Genomic DNA, 18,539 nt, shown 5'->3' on the forward strand with positions numbered 1-18,539 from the left:
CATAACTCATCATTATTGCATCTTGTTGAATTTCCAAAAAAATAGTACTTTATATGCTCAAACACACATATTTTGTGACTTTTCAAACTTTGATGCTCGTTAACTTCGGCAAATAAGGACCAAATTTTTTAAACAAAGTGTCAAATTAATCAGCTCGACGAGATTTTGAAGATGTCACAACTCATCATTATTGCATCTTGTTGAATTTCCAAAAAAATAGTACTTTATGTGCTCAAACACACATATTTTGTGACTTTTCAAACTTTGAAGCTCGATAACTTCGGCAAATGAGTACCAAATTCCTTAAAGAAAGTGTCAAATTAATCAGCTCGACGAGATTTTGAAGATGTCACAACACATCATGATTGCATCTTGTTGAATTTACAAGAAAAATAGTACTTTATGTGCTCAAACACACAACTTGTGTGACTTCAAATTTTGAAGCTCGATAACTTCGGCAAATGAGTACGAAATTCCTTAAACAAAGTGTCAAATTAATCAGCTCGACGAGATTTTGAAGATGTCACAACTCATCATTATTGCATCTTGTTGAATTTCCAAGAAAAATAGTACTATATGTGCTCAAACACACATATTTTGTGACTTTTCAATCTTTGAAACTCGATAACTTCGGCAAATGTGGAACAAATTTCTTAAACAAAGTGTCAAATTAATCAGCTCGACGAGATTTTGAAGATGTCACAACTCATCATTATTGCATCTTGTTGAATTTCCAAAAAAATAGTACTTTATGTGCTCAAACACACATATTGTGTGACTTTTCAAATTTTGAAGCTCGATAACTTCGGCAAATGTGGAACATATTTCTTAAGCAAAGTGTCAAATTAATCAGCTCGACGAGATTTTGAAGATGTCACAACTCATCATTATTGCATCTTGTTGAATTTCCAAAAAAATAGTACTTTATATGCTCAAACACACATATTTTGTGACTTTTCAAACTTTGATGCTCGTTAACTTCGGCAAATAAGGACCAAATTTGTTAAACAAAGTGTCAAATTAATCAGCTTGACGGGATTTTGAAGATGTCACAACTCATCATGATTGCATCTTGTTGAATTTCCAAGAAAAATAGTACTTTATGTGCTCAAACACACATATTTTGTGACTTTTCAATCTTTGAAACTCGATAACTTCGGCCAATGTGGAACAAATTTCTTAAACAAAGTGTCAAATTAATCAGCTCGACGAGATTTTGAAGATGTCACAACTCATCATTATTGCATCTTGTTGAATTTCCAAAAAAATAGTACTTTATGTGCTCAAACACACATATTTTGTGACTTTTCAAACTTTGAAGCTCGATAACTTCGGCAAATGAGTAGTAGAGCAATGCGGGTTCTGGCTCAATAGCGTTAGCGTGAGTGGGTAATTAATACCCGTTAACGGTAACGTTATTGCGCCAGGGGCGGGTTCAATAGCGTTAGCGTGAGTGGGGTAATTAATACCCGTTAACGGTAACGTTATTGCGCCAGGGGCGGGTTCTAGCTCAATAACGTTAGCGTAAGTGGGTAATTAATGCCCGTTAACGGTAACGTTATTGCTTCAGGTTTAAATGAAAAAAGTTGTGCCGAAGGAGGAGGATTGGAACCCGGTAGCGTTGGGTTGAGAGATTGGTTTGAATTCCGAGTCGGCTAGAACGGGCTGTTTGTTTATTCGGTTTAATGTGGTATATGTGTGTGTTACTAAAAGACCCTTATCTACTGTTGCTGCGCCGGCTGCTTGGGTAGTAAGCTGTGGGGCAGTAAGCTGTGGGAATTATCGAGTTGTTTGTGTGGGGTAAAAAAAATCGAGTTCTGACATATTGTGTTTGCGGTCACTATGATTATTATATAAGCAAATCATAGATGAGAATGGGTATTACGTAAACCGCTATAAAATGAAGATCCTAGCCGTGGACATTCAAGGTTTTTATTTATCGAACGAATTGTTTTACGTGAAAGAGGTAGCGATTCGAGATGGTGTAAGAACAAGTCACTACTTGTTTAAATCGCCGGTACCATACGAATCGCTTTCCCGAAGGAACAAAAAATGTGTGAACCGCGCAACTAAATACATTCACGGACTTCATTATAACTCAGGATTTATTCCATCAGGTGAACTCGAGAAAATATTGATTGACAAACTATGTGGCTGTGATTATGTGTATGTGAGGGGGTGCAGATTAACGAAGTTTCTAGAAAGGATGCTAAAGTCCTCCTCCCCATATGAACACCCTCAACCACAACTCATAGACTTAGAAACATACAATTGGGGATGGGATCCTCTTCAATGCCAACAATATCCCATGTGTTTAGATCACATTGCCACTACAAATTTAATGTGTGCCGTAACCATTTGCAACAATATACACGATTGGATAGTCAGAAATTTGCCACTACCACCTTATACTATCAATAACTAATATACATATCAAACAAATTATAGATTCGAATTATTTCAATTCAGTTAATACTACGTGCTGTACGTTGCAACATGAAGAATATATTGACCAAGTTTTTTGGTAGAAAATTGGATTTAGAAGATTGCACGATAGAGGAACTTGAATCGCTTCCACTCATTTTTTACCAGGAGATAGTTGAACCAATAGCATTGCTGAATATATGGGGAAAACTACCATATAACTATAGGAAGGATTTTATCGCAAGAACAAGACTACCATGTTTCGTTCACTACAACCATCCTGAATCTCAAACACATATTGATGGCCCGCCACCTCCCCAATCCAAATGTGCTATGTGTAAGAGAAATTTAAAGCGCTAAAATAAAAAAAATGATGTAACAAAATTGTTGAAATAAATAATTTTTTATTAATTTATTTTTCGTACAACTTCAGTAAGTGGTAATTGCTCTATTATACAATCGTGAATAATTGCGCAGTATCCTTTTGTGTTGGCAGGTATACCTTCTCTAGTTTCAATTTCCACCTTAACATCAATGGCCGATGATTTTATGCTTTCATCACGTCTCGAACAATCAATAACAAATAAAGCGTGTGTTTTGAAATCGGGAAAGTCTAGAAGCGTCTCTTTTCTTTCAGCAGAGTTAAAAAAACTTGAGGCAAATTCTGTGTAATTATAATAAACATCTGCGTAGTCATTATTAGTAAAATTTAAATTCATACGCTCATATGGGTAGTACTCCCCATTCAAAAACAGTCTGATGTCACTTATATTTAAGTTATCAAACAAGGTTATGTCTTTCATAGCTAGATTATTTCTGTTTGTATGAAATGCTACTATAATGTATCGAGGGCATTCTACAGTAGTTGTAGTTTTTACACACCAAATTTCCTTCGTTGAGTTCGCATTAAGACTTGGTAATTCGTGAAGTTCCCATTTTCGGAATGGGATTAAAATAGGTCTGTCTTCCTTTAGGGATTTAAGTAGCTCCACTTTGATAATATCGTTAGGAATGATATGTTTAACTTTTAACTCAATATTTTCTATTGTCAATTTAAATGTTGTGTCCTTTTTATCATTTCCAGTGATTAAAACACAGTTATTATCATTTCTTGATCGAACTAATCTCAAATTATGTCTCCCACTTATGGCTACTTGATAATCTTGACAAATGCCTAAAAAGTGGCTTAAGGGAATCCTCATATAAAAACTTCCATTTGTGTTAGTAGTAACATGATCTGGATAACTCCAACTAGCCGCCCTTAAACGATTTGAGTCATTTTTGTTGTAGCATAAATAACCTCGAATCAAACTAATAATACCAGGGTTTTTAACATGTTCTACTTCAATGCCATTTAGTTCGTAAGTAATAGAGTCGAAGAAGAATCCTGCTGCATTATTCACAAATTTAACATCACCTGACCCTTCCTTTTCAAGTTTTCCTTTAATTGATAAAGCAGCGTTGCACAATAGAACCCATGCATCGTTGCGGTTTACAGATATTTCAATAATATCATTGTTTTCGAATGACTTGATAAACGGTAAATAGGTCCGGAATTCGAGGTGGTTAATAGAATCATCATTTATAGGGTTTTTGTAAATATCTAAAATTTGGGCTGATAACATATCCGAGTGACTTTAAAAATAAACTGTTTATTCTGGTTAGTCTACCACGTAAGTTCTTGTTGCGTGAGCGTGGGCTCTGCAGATATGATACTGACCGCTTAAAATGAATTATATCTTTTTTATACGACCCCACAACTAAGACCATTTCTTTAATTCAAGTCGAATAATTATTTCCTCACCACAAAAGTTAACGCTATTAGAGTCTTGATCTAGAATCTGAAGTGTGATGTTATTTATATCTGACCTAATCACTGGTAAATAAATCAAGTTTCGAGGAATCTCATCGATAGCAAAGCCTGGGTCGCTGTTTATTGGGAATTCATAGATGGTGTGTGAAGGTTGACTGTTGTAATACGCTCCCTGAGTTATATTACTATCAATATGAATGGTTCGAACTTTAACTATATTAACTGGCAAATCTGATGTGTGTATATGTCCGGCTTTTAGAAGTTTCCTAGAGAATCCTAGAGTTTTTCCTAGCGATTTTTCTGGTCTAAAATCGATGTCAAAATTTTTATGAAAAATTTCACACTTTAATGTATTATTATTCGGTTTTAAGAAGAAGAACGCCTCTCCATCACCTTCTTTAATTATCTGGTTCCTGTTTAACTGCGGTGTAAACTGGTCTTGTAGGTTACTATTTATATCAGTAATTTCATAGACACCCGGTGGTATACTAATCGTTTTAGACACTCCGTTAACTAAATAATAAAACTTATTATTATCTTCATCAATATTAGGCACTGTATTATAAGAGTGAAATCCTATCAATGCTAACCCGTATTGACAATTAGGATCTAACTGTAAAGGTGTAGGAAAATCTATAGATAATATTGATGATCGACTCTTCACAGTGAAAATTAGAGACATAATTGTGTGTCTAAAGCATTTATTGCTCCTTATATAGAAAATATATACAAAGATGACCACAATTATAAGAATTAAATTTTTGATAACGCCTTTTATTATACATTATTTTGACGTCACGTCCAAAATAATTAACTAGTTCCTTAGGTGGTTTTAAGTGGCCAAAGCTATCAAAATACGTCACTATATCACCCCGTTTTAGATATGCTACCCAGTGAGTTCCTTTATGGCTTGAAGAGTCTAAGTTAACTATACCACATTCATTAATATTAACCTTATATGGTAGACTATCTCGCATAAAAACACCTCTAAAGAATGGTATCTGAAGCAATTTGATGTATTTTAAAATTTCAAAATTAGTTAACGCATGTCTGGGTAGCACTATTGGAAGTTTTTTGAGAACTGTTTTTTTAAATACAATCCAAATCCACGAGGAGTTTTTCGCAAGTAAAGTCCTGAGCCTTTTTTCCCAATTTCTTCTTCTGTAGCAGCCTTCTTGCTATCACCCATCATTTTATTTTTTGCATTTTTGAGTTCAATAACATTTCTCGCTACTGTAGAAGCTCCTCCAGCAAGTGCTCCTAAAGCTCCTAATGCTGAAAGGATTGGTAGGAAAGGTAAGATCCCTCCGCTTTTCTTAGTTTCAGGGCTAAAGGGGATAATGCGAGGTATCCGAAAGTTTTGTTTTCCGCCAGCTTTTTTTACAGCTGCACGAGCTGCACGAAGGGCGAGGATTGATGTTTTCCGTAGATTTTTATCATAGTTTTCACCACTCGAATTCTTTAGTAATCGTTTCAGAATCTTGGATGTTGGTCTTAATATGTGGGTACGGAAGGATTTCGACTTCATCGTATTATTTTTAATTCCCATACCCCTTTTTCTTTTGACCTGGAAGGATTTCATTTTATTCGTTTTAGTTCCCATACCCATTTTTCGTTTAGCTTTCATAGTATTTGTAACAAGCCAAGCTGCAGTTTTTTCACCAAAACTCGAATCTTTAGCCTTAACACGATCCCAAGCTTTATTTTCTAGTATTTCATCAGCTTTATGCCGGTTAACTAAAGAATTGCTTTTACTATATGCAATATCGTGTTCTTTACACGCACTATCCAGTGGGTTGATACCCTTATCACCTCGAGATATCCGTTTTTTTAAGTGTGTTCCTGGACCGCAGAACTGCATGGAAGGGAAATGCAATTCAAAGGGCAATTTATTAATCAATGAGTTAACAAATCCAGTTCCGGTCCGCTCTTCGAAAGTCAACATACCCACTACTACTACTATTTAGCAGGATTGTTTATTTATACTCTTTTCCTTGCTTTCGCTCATCAGTTGCATCATCTACAAAGATGAAGGTAGTACCACAAGATATGAGCTTATCAATTGAAAATTTAGATTTTAAAGACTTTGAAAATACTAATCATAGTAAATTATTGTCAAATTATTTTCGCGGTATAATTTGCGGTCGAAGTGGTTGTGGTAAAACAAACCTGTTCTTATCTCTGTTGTTTAATTTAAATGGTCTGCGATTTGAAAATGTTTATGTGTACTCAAAATCTCTGTTCCAACCTAAGTATATTTTATTACAGGAGGTTCTGAAAAAAGTGGATGGTATAGGATATTTTCCATTCACCGATAACGATGAGTTAATTGATTTTGAAAATGCCAAAAAGAATTCTGTATTTATATTTGATGATATTGCATGTGAAAAGCAGGATAAAATACGCACGTTCTTCTCAATGGGTCGACATAAGAACATTGATGTGGTTTATATTTGCCAAACCTACTCTAAGATACCTAAACAGTTGATTCGAGATAACTGTAACGTAGTAATTTTATTTAAACAAGATGATGTTAATCTCAAACATGCCTTTGATGAACACGTGTCACCAGACATGAGTTATGATGTATTTAAAAAAATGTGCTCCGAGTGCTGGAATGATAATAAATATGGAGTTTTAATAATTATGAAGGATTTTGATTTAAATGATGGTCGCTATCGCAAAGGGTTTGATCAATATATAAAACTGTTCTGAAGGTAAAATCGTATATTCATTCATTATGAAACTGCTAAGTAAAGCAGCCGCTGCCCGTAAGAAGAAAATAGTTGAATTAATAAAAAACGTTCGAAAAAAATATCAAGCCTTACAATTAGGTAGATCTGAGGATGATAAAACTTTGAATAAATTATTTAAGCCTGTAATAGATCCTATCGGTATACTCATTAAGCAACAAGAAAATAATCTGCACAATAACTGGCACCCATCATTACAATTCCTAAAAGAGAAAGGGTCTATAAAGCCGCAGCACAGACGCGATGAAACATTATCATCAGATAATCAAAAAGTCAGTTCATTGCGAGAACAACTACCTAAAGCAGAAGGTTCTATATTAAACGCCACACCAAAGGAGCAAGAAAGCGATTATGAGACTAGTGACTATGAGTATGAGTCTCCAGATATTTCAACTACTTCCAACGAATATGGGAGCATAACTCAAAAGTATATTACAGATTATTCAAAAGGTTTGCCGCAAATAGATATAACTTACGGACCAAAATATAACTCTGATACGAATAAATGGACCTTAGGCCGTTCTAAGCTCAGTTTTAATAATAATGACATAATATTAGATAATTCGCAATTTGAAGGAACTGAAGGTCTCTATAATTTGGTATTTTACAAAGAACCTTCTATGTATAGTACTCAAGATTTGGAAAACTATGGAAACATTCTTAATCAAAGTCACGTGTACAGAGTTGACTTCAATCCTTCTGGGAAAATAAAAGGAAATACTGGAAATAAATATGTCGGTATTGTACGTAAGTTACTCACGATGTCATCATCATCATCATCATCATCATCTTTATCAAATAGTGTGAAGAAGGGGAGAGGAGGTGAAGATATGATTACTTATAATTCGAAACCAATTGAGTATGTCTATTGGGATGATGTAAATGAATTAGTTGATCGACTGCGACTGCTATATGCGTCAAAACAGGCGGGAAACACTTCGCATGAAAATGAAATTTTATCAATTATTGAGGAACTTAAGGAATCTAAGGTTATTTAACAACTTCAGTTTACTATTTGGTTTAAGTTTTAAAATGAGTCTCGATAAGTTTGGACGCCATTCCGCTAAGAAGCATAAAACCACCACCGTAATAAAATCCACATTATCGCGCACCTCTAACGGTGATATTGATAATGGAAATTTGAGAATTTGTAATTTAAAACCACCTATAGATGAAAATGACGCAACTAATAAGGAATATGTAGATAGATTATTACAATCCACCTTAATGATGATGAGGGAAAATTTAGATAGCCATAACCATGAAGTTGCTAGTCTGAGTGATATAGTTAAGCGACATGAAACTACCATGGATAAAGTTAAATCTACTATGTCTTATAATTTAGAGAGCTCTAGAGTTATAATGAAAGCGATTGGAGATGAAGTTGCTAGTGTGCGTGATATACTTAAGCAGCATGAAACTACGATAGACCATCTTCAAAAACAGTACAAAATCTTGTGTTTTAAAGACGAGGTCTGCACCCCTAGCACTAATGTCTAAAGAAAAAATTCAGCTTATTACGGAGCTACATAAACCATCACGAAGAAAATTTCCCCGACGGCGTACAATTATAAAAGGATTAAACGACTCATGGCAAGCTGATCTTGCTCAAATGGATATGTATAGTAGAGAAAACAGGCAATATAAATTTTTCCTTATAGTTATCGATTGTTTTTCTAAATACATTTGGGCTAAACCATTAAAGTCTAAATCGGGTGCTGAAGTTGCTGACGCTTTTTCTAAGATATTAAAAGAATCAAAAATATCTCCAAAAAATCTTGCTACAGATCATGGAAAAGAATTTTACAATACTAATTTCCAACAATTAATGAAAAAGTGGACCATTAATCATTATAGCACGTTTAGCATCACCAAGGCTGCTATTGCAGAACGCTGTATTAGAACTATTAAAGAAAAATTGTATAAATTGTTCAGTTTGAATGGTAATCACAAATGGGTGGATATATTATCTGATGTTATAAAAAAGTACAACGAAACTAAACATTCCACAACAAACGTTAAACCTATAGCAATCAATAAGAATAATGAAAAGGAAATATTATCTAGAGCCTATAATCATATTAAAATTGTTGAAAAATCACGAAAATTTAAAGTTGGAGATTTAGTACGTATCAGCAAAAACAAGCATATTTTTGAAAAAGGTTATTTACCGAACTGGACCACTGAGTTATTTAGTATTGTGAAAGTTCAACTTACAAACCCAGTAACATACTTGCTAGAAGATCAAACTGGTAGACCTATAAAGGGCGCTTTCTATAAGTATGAACTGCAAAAAACTAAACAGCCCGATGTATTTTTAGTGGAGAAAATAATACGCAAGCGTGGCAATAAAGTCTATGTCAAATGGCTTGGGTTTGATAAATCTCATAACAGCTGGATTAGTGATGATAATAAATTGTAACTACGCTTGCGCTAGATCTGTTTATACCTTACTTTAAACATCAGTTTTAGAAAGTTAAGTAGTAGTAGTATTTTCAATTCATCTGAAGCAATATGTGTTCTCAAATAATGAATTGTGAACTTGATGAGCTACTAACTAAATATGAACATGAAGTATTTAAAAATAGTTTGCCAAAAGGATGTAATAGCAATAACGCTATATCAAACCACTATGTGTTGAACTCAACATTTACATGTCTTTCAAGTGGAATTGATATTTCAGCAGGTTTAAACATGTTTCAAGACTTTACACCTGCAATACAAATACAAGTAGGAAGTGATGTCCTTTATTTCAGTGAAATCGAGTGGAAAAACATTGTGGCCAACCTTTATTGGTTTTTGGATAACTATTTCCGAAAAGATGATATATCTTCAGTTGCGCAAGTGTCTTCAGGTAGCAGTATAATCTCCACCTACCAGTCTGTAGATAAATCCAAGCTTTTAGTCATAACAAATAACGAGATTCCTTTATTTTTAACTGAAAGCAATGTATGCGATTTATGTGTTATAGATGACTACTTTATAAATAACAAACTTAACTCATTTAGAATGTTAGATTTTCAAAAGTTTTATCTTAATTTTATAAGAGTATTTAGGGACTTTATAAGTGAGCATCATATTGCAAAGGATGTTATTGAATCTCTTTTAAGAAAATTTTGCTGTGTAAATATGAATATAGAAACTTATTGTTTAAGGGAATGCTTGTATTATGATAAAAATAAAATTCTACATGACTTGGGAATAAATTGTTAAAATTATACTGGCTTTTAAATGACTAATACGCTGTAGATCAATGATATATAATTAAAGGCACGATTCAGCGTTTTTTTTCTCATACAGCGAGTGGTTAAGCTGCAGAATGGTCAGTCGTATAGTTTGTTTTTTGTTTATTAGTGGAGGTTTTGCTCACACGAAAATAAACGTAAACGTATTTGACTATCTGCTAAAATATGGTTATGTAAACAACACCTCAAATGAAAATTCGTTAATTAATATTAATCAATCAGAGGCGCTCATATCATTTCAGGAGTTTTACAACTTGCCAGTAGATGGAACTCCTAACAATGAAACATTAAAATTAATGGAGACACCACGATGTGGAGTAAAAGATGATAATATTGCTTTTTCAGCACTTGGAAAATGGTCTAAATCTACAATAAAGTGGTATGTAACTTATCCTCAGAGTCATTATATAAAAACTGTTGCAGAAAAAGCGTTCAAAGTGTGGAGTGATGTAGCTGACTTAAAATTTCCTTATGACTACAAAAATCCTGATTTAATTATTTCGTTTGGAAAACTTAACCACAGGAATAACCCCAGATGCTTGACTGGGGATTGCCCATATCAATTTGATGGGCGGGGTGGTGCTTTAGGTCATGCTTATACACCCTCAGCAAATCACAAACACAACAATACATGTCTTGAAATTCATTTAGATAGCTCAGAATCTTGGTATTTTGGTTTGGATGACAATGCGCCAGCTGATAGTTATAGTGCACTGTGGGTTTTAATACATGAAATAGGTCACGTGCTCGGTTTAGGACACTCAGCTGTTCCTAATGCTATCATGTTTCCATACTACAAGACACAAATGAATTTAGATAAAGACGACATTGTAATAATTCAACATTTGTACGGAAAGGCGATCGCACCAAAACATTTCGAAACAAGCACTTCTTCTTTGCCCCCATCAACAACAACAACAACAACAACAACAACAACAACAACAACAACAATTAAAAATGAATTGAAAAATAACCACGATGATGATGATGTTTGTAACTTTGAAGAACACCCTTTGACTTTCTTAATAATGCATAAAAATTTATATATTTTACACTTAGATCGAATATGGATTATGGATATGATAACGAAAAAGATGCAGGCAAATAGCATATCAATTTACTCTGTATTTCCATTTTTACCTAAATTTAACCGAATTACAGCTGTATATCAAAGAGTAAATGGAGATGTAATTTTAATTGTTGACAAGGTCATTTATGTTGTTAATCATAAAAATTACAATTTAATTAAGACGGTAAGTCTTTCTAGCCTTAAAATACCATTCAATGATCAAAAGCTGAGGGCTGCAGTCGCTACTTACACAGGGAAAATTATCTATTTTTTCGATGAAAACTATTATGCTATAATTAACGATAATGATTATAATTTTATTGTTGATTATTATGGTTATATATCGAAAGATTTTAATGGTATACCTTCATCGATAGAAAGCGTCTTTCGCTTTACTAATGGCTTGTTATATTTTTTCCAAAATAATAGGTATTTTGAGTATGATGAATTTACAAATTCTCTAAGAAAATCAGATAAATTCAATTTAAATATTTTCAATATACCATGTCCTTCAATATCATTGTATGAGCAGTTGAAATTATTACTTACTAAAATAATGAAAATAAATAAATAAATAAAACACACGTTATATGGTATATAATTAGCAGGTTTATTACAACCCTTACAAAGTATACTTAATTCATGAAACCTAGTTACATGATAACAATGCTTACAAAATACAAAATCTAGTGTTTCAGAGCATTGTAGAAAATTGCTAAAGTCCTCATCGTCTCTTCTCTGCTCTTCAAGCTGCTCTTCAAACGGTGGAGTTAGCATTGTTGATAGCTGCTCTTCAAACGGAAGAGTTGGCATTGTAATAAGTAACTCTACGATGTTGCTGCTGTCTTCACATGACTCCACACAAACTTGTGAATCGTTGGTTGTGTGCAACGTTGACATTGCATTAACGTCACTTTGGTTTTACTCATCCAATACGGCTTTGTTCGACACCTACCCACTTTCAAATAACGGCACTTAGAGCAAATTAATGACTCTGTGTAATACCAAACCATATTATCATCTATTTTCACATTTGATTAAATAAGAAACCTAAAAACAACCACATCCGCTTGTTATGAAAGATCTTCAATATTTTTGGAATAACAACTTTAAATTATATTATTATTATTAAGAGCAGACTACTGGACGGTTCTTAAAAGTATTAATTATGGATTTAACACTGTTAAAATCTAGTGGGGCGTTTTCTCAAAAGCCCGTAACGAAAACCTACAATCTAGAAGTTGACAAAATTTATAAAATTGTCGACTTGAGAATAGTGAAGACCAAATTTGGAGAGTCAGTCGTAGCTGAACTAGAGGAAACGGTAGTATTTTTACCACAACGGATGGTTCAAGCTGTTAAAAAAAATATCTCCAAGTTCAAGCCAGACGTGTATGGTTTGATATACAAAAGTCTAAAGGAGGTGCCAGGTCTTGGTTCAACCCCTATTATTGAAATTGTAGAACTCTAAAATGTAAGTATTATCTTTTTTATTTTTTATTTATGACTATACTACTAATATTTCAATCAGATAAGTGATGAACCCCACGGAGAGTGACAGAACCCTTACAAGCGGTCTATCTAACGTTAGCGATAATATTGTGGATTTGTTCAACAAGGTGTATTTTCAGTTAGCAGCCCGCTCATCAGGCGTGGACGCGGATGAAAAACAAAAATGGTTTAGAAAAGTGCGAAAATCCATTCGCCAACAGGTACTTGCATTAAAACATAGTAAACAAAATGTAGGGTGTTATAGAAAAATGCTTACAAATTTAGGACACTTAAAACGCTTTCAATTTTTGTTTAAAAACTTGAATGTTTCCAGTCATGTAGGTGGGGGTGGGGTTAAACGTTCTGATAGGCTTAGATGGGAAAATGGTCCTCTCGTCTTTCAGGGTCGCATAAGATCAGGTTTAATAATTAATTTAACTCACAAGAAACTAGGAGATTTCTTTACTGATGCTGTGCACCTATTTAAAAGAAGAATTTCTAATATTTTGAAGCAGTATCATTTGATTAAAGTAAATGCAAATTTTTGTGGGGAATATATAATTAAACAAAAAGATTTGGAAAAAACTTCTTTTAAATATTTTAACACGCCAAACCACGTAATTGATAGTAGCGTGGATTTATTAGAATGGTTTCATGATAATATAACTAAGCAAATAATGAATAAGATGGAAGATTTTCAGGAAAGGGATAGTGGGTGGGCTCTCTGTAAAATTATTAGCCTAGAATTAAATATTAATAAATACGAGTGTGGTAGCGGTTCATCTTACATTAAACTACCCGCGGAAATAACTGCCAAAAAAGCATGCATCAACGTAAAAAATAATGATGAAGCTTGTTTTTTTTGGAGTATTGTATCAGCTCTTTATCCGGCGAGTGTTAACTCCGATAGAATTTCATCATATCCTCATTATGAGTCAATATTACATACGAATGGTTTGGATAAGGAAGCTATGCCTCTGTCAAAAATCTCTAAATTTGAAAAACTTAATAACATTTCAATTAATGTTTATATGCTTGAACTAGAGAAATCAGGTTTTGTTACAACTCCAGTTAGATTGACAAGTAAAAAATTAGAGAATCATGTCAATTTACTGTTAATTCAAAATAAGTATTCGCGCAAAAAATCTGATTTTGAAGTAGACGGTGACGATTTGGAGGTGGGAACTGATATTAAATATCATTTTTGTTGGATTAAAGATCTGTCGAGACTTCTCGTTAAGCAGCTAACAAACCACAAAGGTAAAATTTATATTTGTGACAGATGTTTAAATTATTTTCCAAACAATGATAAGTTAATTCAGCATGGTACTTTATGTGAAAAGAAAAATACTTGTAAAATATCTTTTCCTACTTACGATTATGTTCAGTTTCAAAATTATATTTTTAAACAAACTACTCCTTTCGTTGTTTATGCAGATTTCGAGTCGATACTAGAATCTGCTAATGTAAAAGGATGTTATCAGGAACATAAAGCTTTTAGTGTAGGATATTTCTTTAAATGTTCTTACGATGATTCTTTATCATTTTATAGAATGTATCAAGGAATTGATTGTTTAGATTGGTTTTCTAAAGAATTAAAAGAACTTGCTAAAATAGTTTATAGTAAAATGAAATATATTGTTCCAATTATTGCAACAGATAAATTTAACTCAGCTATGTCATGTCATATTTGTGAAAATGTTTTCAAAGAAGGTGACATTATAGTAAGAGACCATGATCATTTCACAGGAGTTATGAGAGGTTTGAGTCATGAAAACTGTAATTTGAGATATAAGAAGCAATTTGTTATACCTGTTTTCTTTCACTGCCTCACCGGCTATGATTCTCATTTTTTAATTAAAAAATTTGGTGTTACTGAAAAAATTTCATTGCTACCTCTTAACAAGGAAAAATATATTTCATTCACTATCTACAATTCTGAAACAAAACTGAAATTTCGATTTGTTGACTCATTGAGATTCTTAAATGCACCTCTTAGTGAACTGGTGGCGACATTAACAGCTGCAGACTTAAAAATCCTTAGAAATGAATTTAGTACGATTAGTGACAAAACGTTCAGTTTACTAACTAGGAAAGGAGTTTTCTGCTATGACTATCTAGATAACATAAATAAACTGAAAGAAGTAGAGCTTCCCTCTAAAGAAAATTTTTTTAGTCAGCTTAATCAAGAAATGATTAGTGATGATGACTATAACCATGCACAAACTGTGTGGAAAGCTTTTAAAATTAAAAATTTAGGAGAGTACTCTGATTTGTACCTCAAAACAGATGTACTTTTACTAGCTGACATTTTCGAAAATTTCAGAACTAAATGCCGCGAAATTTATGGTCTCGACCCCAGCTGGTATTTTACATTACCAGGATATACCTGGGATTGCATGCTTAAATTCACATCATGCAAACTTAGACTTCTTAAAGATATCGACCAAATCATGTTTATTGAAAATGGTCTAAGAGGAGGAATTTCTATGTGCTCAAATCGTTATTCTGAAGCTAACAATAAATTTATGAAAAACTATGACATCTCAAAACCATCTAAATATTTATTATACTTAGACGTTAATAATCTATATGGTTGGGCAATGTGTCAATACCTCCCATATGATAATTTTGAATGGATTGAAGATTTTACGAATTTTAATATTTGGGAAATCAGTGATACCTCAGAACTTGGATACATTTTAGAAGTTGATTTAGAGTATCCAAGTGATATTCATGATTTACATAAAGATTTACCTTTTTGTCCTGAGCACAAAGCACCTCCAGATTCAAAATTACCGAAACTTTTAACTACTCTTTCTTCTAAAATCAAATATGTAATTCATTACAGAAATTTGAAACAAGCCTTAGAGAATGGTTTAAAATTAGTAAAAATTTATCGAATTTTGAAATTTAATCAAGCCCCTTGGTTAAAACCATACATCGATTTAAACACAAAATTAAGATCGCAGGCTAATTCTAACTTTGCTAAAAATTTATTCAAACTTATGAATAACGCTGTATTTGGGAAAACTATGGAGAACATTCGAAAACATAGGATTGTAAAATTAGTTAATAATTGGGATCTACGTTATGGTGCAAAAAATCTTATATCTAACCCAAATTTCCACAGTGTTGTAAAATTCAGCGAACAACTGGTAGCTATTGAACTGAATAAAAGTAATTTGATTTTTAATAAACCTTTATATATTGGAATGTGCATACTAGACATTTCAAAACTTCTTATGTATGAGTTTCATTATAGTTATATGATATATAAAGTACCAACAATCCAAAACCTGAAATTAATGTACATTGACACTGATAGTTTTATATATGAAATTACATGTGAGGATGCTTATTCTCAATGGATTCTTAATGGATCTAATGAAATTTGATACTAGTGACTACCCTAAGGATAATATACATGGAATTCCACAAACAAATAAAAAAGTTTTAGGTTTAATGAAAGATGAAGTTGCTGGACAAATAATTACGCATTTTGTAGGTTTAAGGTCTAAAATGTATTCATTCAAACTAGAGAATGATAAATGCGTCAAGAAGTTAAAAGGAATTAAATTTCAAGTTGTAAAAAATAATATAACGTTTGAAGATTACGTAAATTGCTTAAAATATGGTGAAGAAAAATTTATAACTCAAAACAACATTCGTTCTATAAAACATAATTTGTTTACTTGTAAGGAAACGAAACTAGCTCTTAACAAATATGATGATAAGCGGTTCTTACTAAGTTCTAGTCATGACACTCTTCCATGGGGCCATTACAAAATACATAGTAAAAATAAAACAAATAAATAAAAAATGTGAATGTGTTTTAATTTATTTACCCTTCAACTTGTAGTAGTAGTATATAAAAAAGCGTGATAAAAGATTTCAAAGCTAAACAAGATACAACTGCTGCAATATACTTTATAAGAAAATTTTGTGTCTCATCTCCGTTACAATATACATCTTCTGTACTTGTACTATTTGAGTTGTCATTACACGCTGAAGTAGATGATGATGATGATGATGATGATGATGATGACTTCTCTACACTTTTCCAGGTACTATCACCATATGTTCGATTTTTATAGATTATTCTAATTTTATAATCAGTAGCATTTTTAGGTAAATCTACTGATAATGCTGGGAAGTTTGTATCGGCCAAATTCATTTTCATCCATTCCGTAGGCCAAACGTCGTTGGTTTTGTTAAAACAAATATGCACACTTTCCGCCTGATATGGGTGATTTATGTAAAAAACATTGTTGATTACAGCGGTCAACAAAATATAATTTGCTTGTAATAAACCCATTTTTCAATAGCTACTCCACCTGCTTCACATTGAAAAAAAAAACGTAATACCCATTCTCATCTATGATTTGCTTATATAATAATCATAGTGACCGCAAACACAACATGTCAGAACTCGATTTTTTTTACCCCACACAAACAACTCGATAATTCCCACAGCTTACTGCCCCACAGCTTACTACCCAAGCAGCCGGCGCAGCAACAGTAGATAAGGGTCTTTTAGTAACACACACATATACCACATTAAACCGAATAAACAAACAGCCCGTTCTAGCCGACTCGGAATTCAAACCAATCTCTCAACCCAACGCTACCGGGTTCCAATCCTCCTCCTTCGGCACAACTTTTTTCATTTAAACCTGAAGCAATAACGTTACCGTTAACGGGCATTAATTACCCACTTACGCTAACGTTATTGAGCTAGAACCCGCCCCTGGCGCAATAACGTTACCGTTAACGGGTATTAATTACCCCACTCACGCTAACGCTATTGAACCCGCCCCTGGCGCAATAACGTTACCGTTAACGGGTATTAATTACCCACTCACGCTAACGCTATTGAGCCAGAACCCGCATTGCTCTACTACTCAAATGAGTACCAAATTCCTTAAAGAAAGTGTCAAATTAATCAGCTCGACGAGATTTTGAAGATGTCACAACTCATCATTATTGCATCTTGTTGAATTTCCAAAAAAATAGTACTTTATGTGATCAAACACACATATTTTGTGACTTTTCAATCTTTGAAACTCGATAACTTCGGCAAATGGGGACCAAATTTGTTAAACAAAGTGTCAAATTAATCAGCTCCACAAGATTTTGAAGATGTCACAACACATCATGATTACATCTTGTTGAATTTCCAAGAAAAATAGTACTATATGTGCTCAAACACACAAATTGTGTGACTTTTCAAATTTTGAAGCTCGATAACTTCGGTAAATGGGGACCAAATTTGTTAAACAAAGTGTCAAATTAATCAGCTCGACGAGATTTTGAAGATGTCACAACTCATCATTATTGCATCTTGTTGAATTTCCAAGAAAATAGTACTTTATGTGCTCAAACACACATATTTTATGACTTTTCAAACTTTGAAGCTCGATAACTTCGGCAAATGAGGACCAAATTTGTTAAACAAAGTGTCAAATTAATCAGCTCCACAAGATTTTGAAGATGTCACAACACATCATGATTGCATCGTGTTGAATTTCCAAAAAAAATAGTACTTTATGTGCTCAAACACACATATTTTGTGACTTTTCAATCTTTGAAACTCGATAACTTCGGCAAATGTGGAACATATTTCTTAAGCAAAGTGTCAAATTAATCAGCTCGACGAGATTTTGAAGATGTCACAACTCATCATTATTGCATCTTGTTGAATTTCCAAAAAAATAGTACTTTATATGCTCAAACACACATAT

The 18,539-nt window shown here is 33.2% G+C and overlaps 4 protein-coding genes across 4 annotated transcripts; 3 read left to right on the forward strand and 1 right to left on the reverse strand.

Annotated features, from left to right (window-relative positions):
* Window positions 1-2,831: 2,831 nt before the first annotated feature.
* On the reverse strand, window positions 2,832-4,049 carry LOC136349998 (uncharacterized). Its single transcript, XM_066301548.1, has one exon. It carries the CDS (start codon window positions 4,047-4,049, stop codon window positions 2,832-2,834), a length of 1,218 nt encoding a protein of 405 aa, XP_066157645.1.
* A 3,973-nt stretch (window positions 4,050-8,022) lies between these two features.
* LOC136349999 (uncharacterized) lies at window positions 8,023-9,412 on the forward strand. Its single transcript, XM_066301549.1, has 2 exons — window positions 8,023-8,382; window positions 8,459-9,412. The coding sequence occupies exons 1-2, from the start codon at window positions 8,023-8,025 to the stop codon at window positions 9,410-9,412; spliced, it is 1,314 nt and encodes a 437-aa protein (XP_066157646.1).
* Window positions 9,413-10,309: 897 nt separating this feature from the next.
* On the forward strand, window positions 10,310-11,878 carry LOC136350000 (collagenase 3-like). The gene has a single exon (XM_066301551.1). It carries the CDS (start codon window positions 10,310-10,312, stop codon window positions 11,876-11,878), a length of 1,569 nt encoding a protein of 522 aa, XP_066157648.1.
* A 964-nt stretch (window positions 11,879-12,842) lies between these two features.
* LOC136350001 (uncharacterized) lies at window positions 12,843-16,989 on the forward strand. Its single transcript, XM_066301552.1, has 4 exons — window positions 12,843-16,059; window positions 16,124-16,591; window positions 16,687-16,862; window positions 16,927-16,989. Exons 1-4 carry the CDS (start codon window positions 12,843-12,845, stop codon window positions 16,987-16,989), a joined length of 3,924 nt encoding a protein of 1,307 aa, XP_066157649.1.
* Window positions 16,990-18,539: the final 1,550 nt, after the last annotated feature.

This window comes from Euwallacea fornicatus, unplaced genomic scaffold, assembly GCF_040115645.1.
Source record: "Euwallacea fornicatus isolate EFF26 unplaced genomic scaffold, ASM4011564v1 scaffold_84, whole genome shotgun sequence".
Taxonomy (NCBI): domain Eukaryota; kingdom Metazoa; phylum Arthropoda; class Insecta; order Coleoptera; family Curculionidae; genus Euwallacea; species Euwallacea fornicatus.

Excerpts from the sequence above, each read along its gene's own strand:
- LOC136349999 (XM_066301549.1), top strand. The coding sequence starts at position 8,023 with ATGAGTCTCGATAAGTTTGGACGCCATTCCGCTAAGAAGCATAAAACC. Across the intron at positions 8,383-8,458 it reads TTGGAGATGAAGTTGCTAGT|ACGAGGTCTGCACCCCTAGC; the intron begins GTGCGTGATATA and ends TGTGTTTTAAAG.
- LOC136349998 (XM_066301548.1), bottom strand. The coding sequence starts at position 4,049 with ATGTTATCAGCCCAAATTTTAGATATTTACAAAAACCCTATAAATGAT.
- LOC136350000 (XM_066301551.1), top strand. The coding sequence starts at position 10,310 with ATGGTCAGTCGTATAGTTTGTTTTTTGTTTATTAGTGGAGGTTTTGCT.
- LOC136350001 (XM_066301552.1), top strand. The coding sequence starts at position 12,843 with ATGAACCCCACGGAGAGTGACAGAACCCTTACAAGCGGTCTATCTAAC. Across the intron at positions 16,060-16,123 it reads TATGTATGAGTTTCATTATA|TTTTATATATGAAATTACAT; the intron begins GTTATATGATAT and ends TGACACTGATAG. Across the intron at positions 16,863-16,926 it reads ACTTCTCTACACTTTTCCAG|GTAAATCTACTGATAATGCT; the intron begins GTACTATCACCA and ends TAGCATTTTTAG.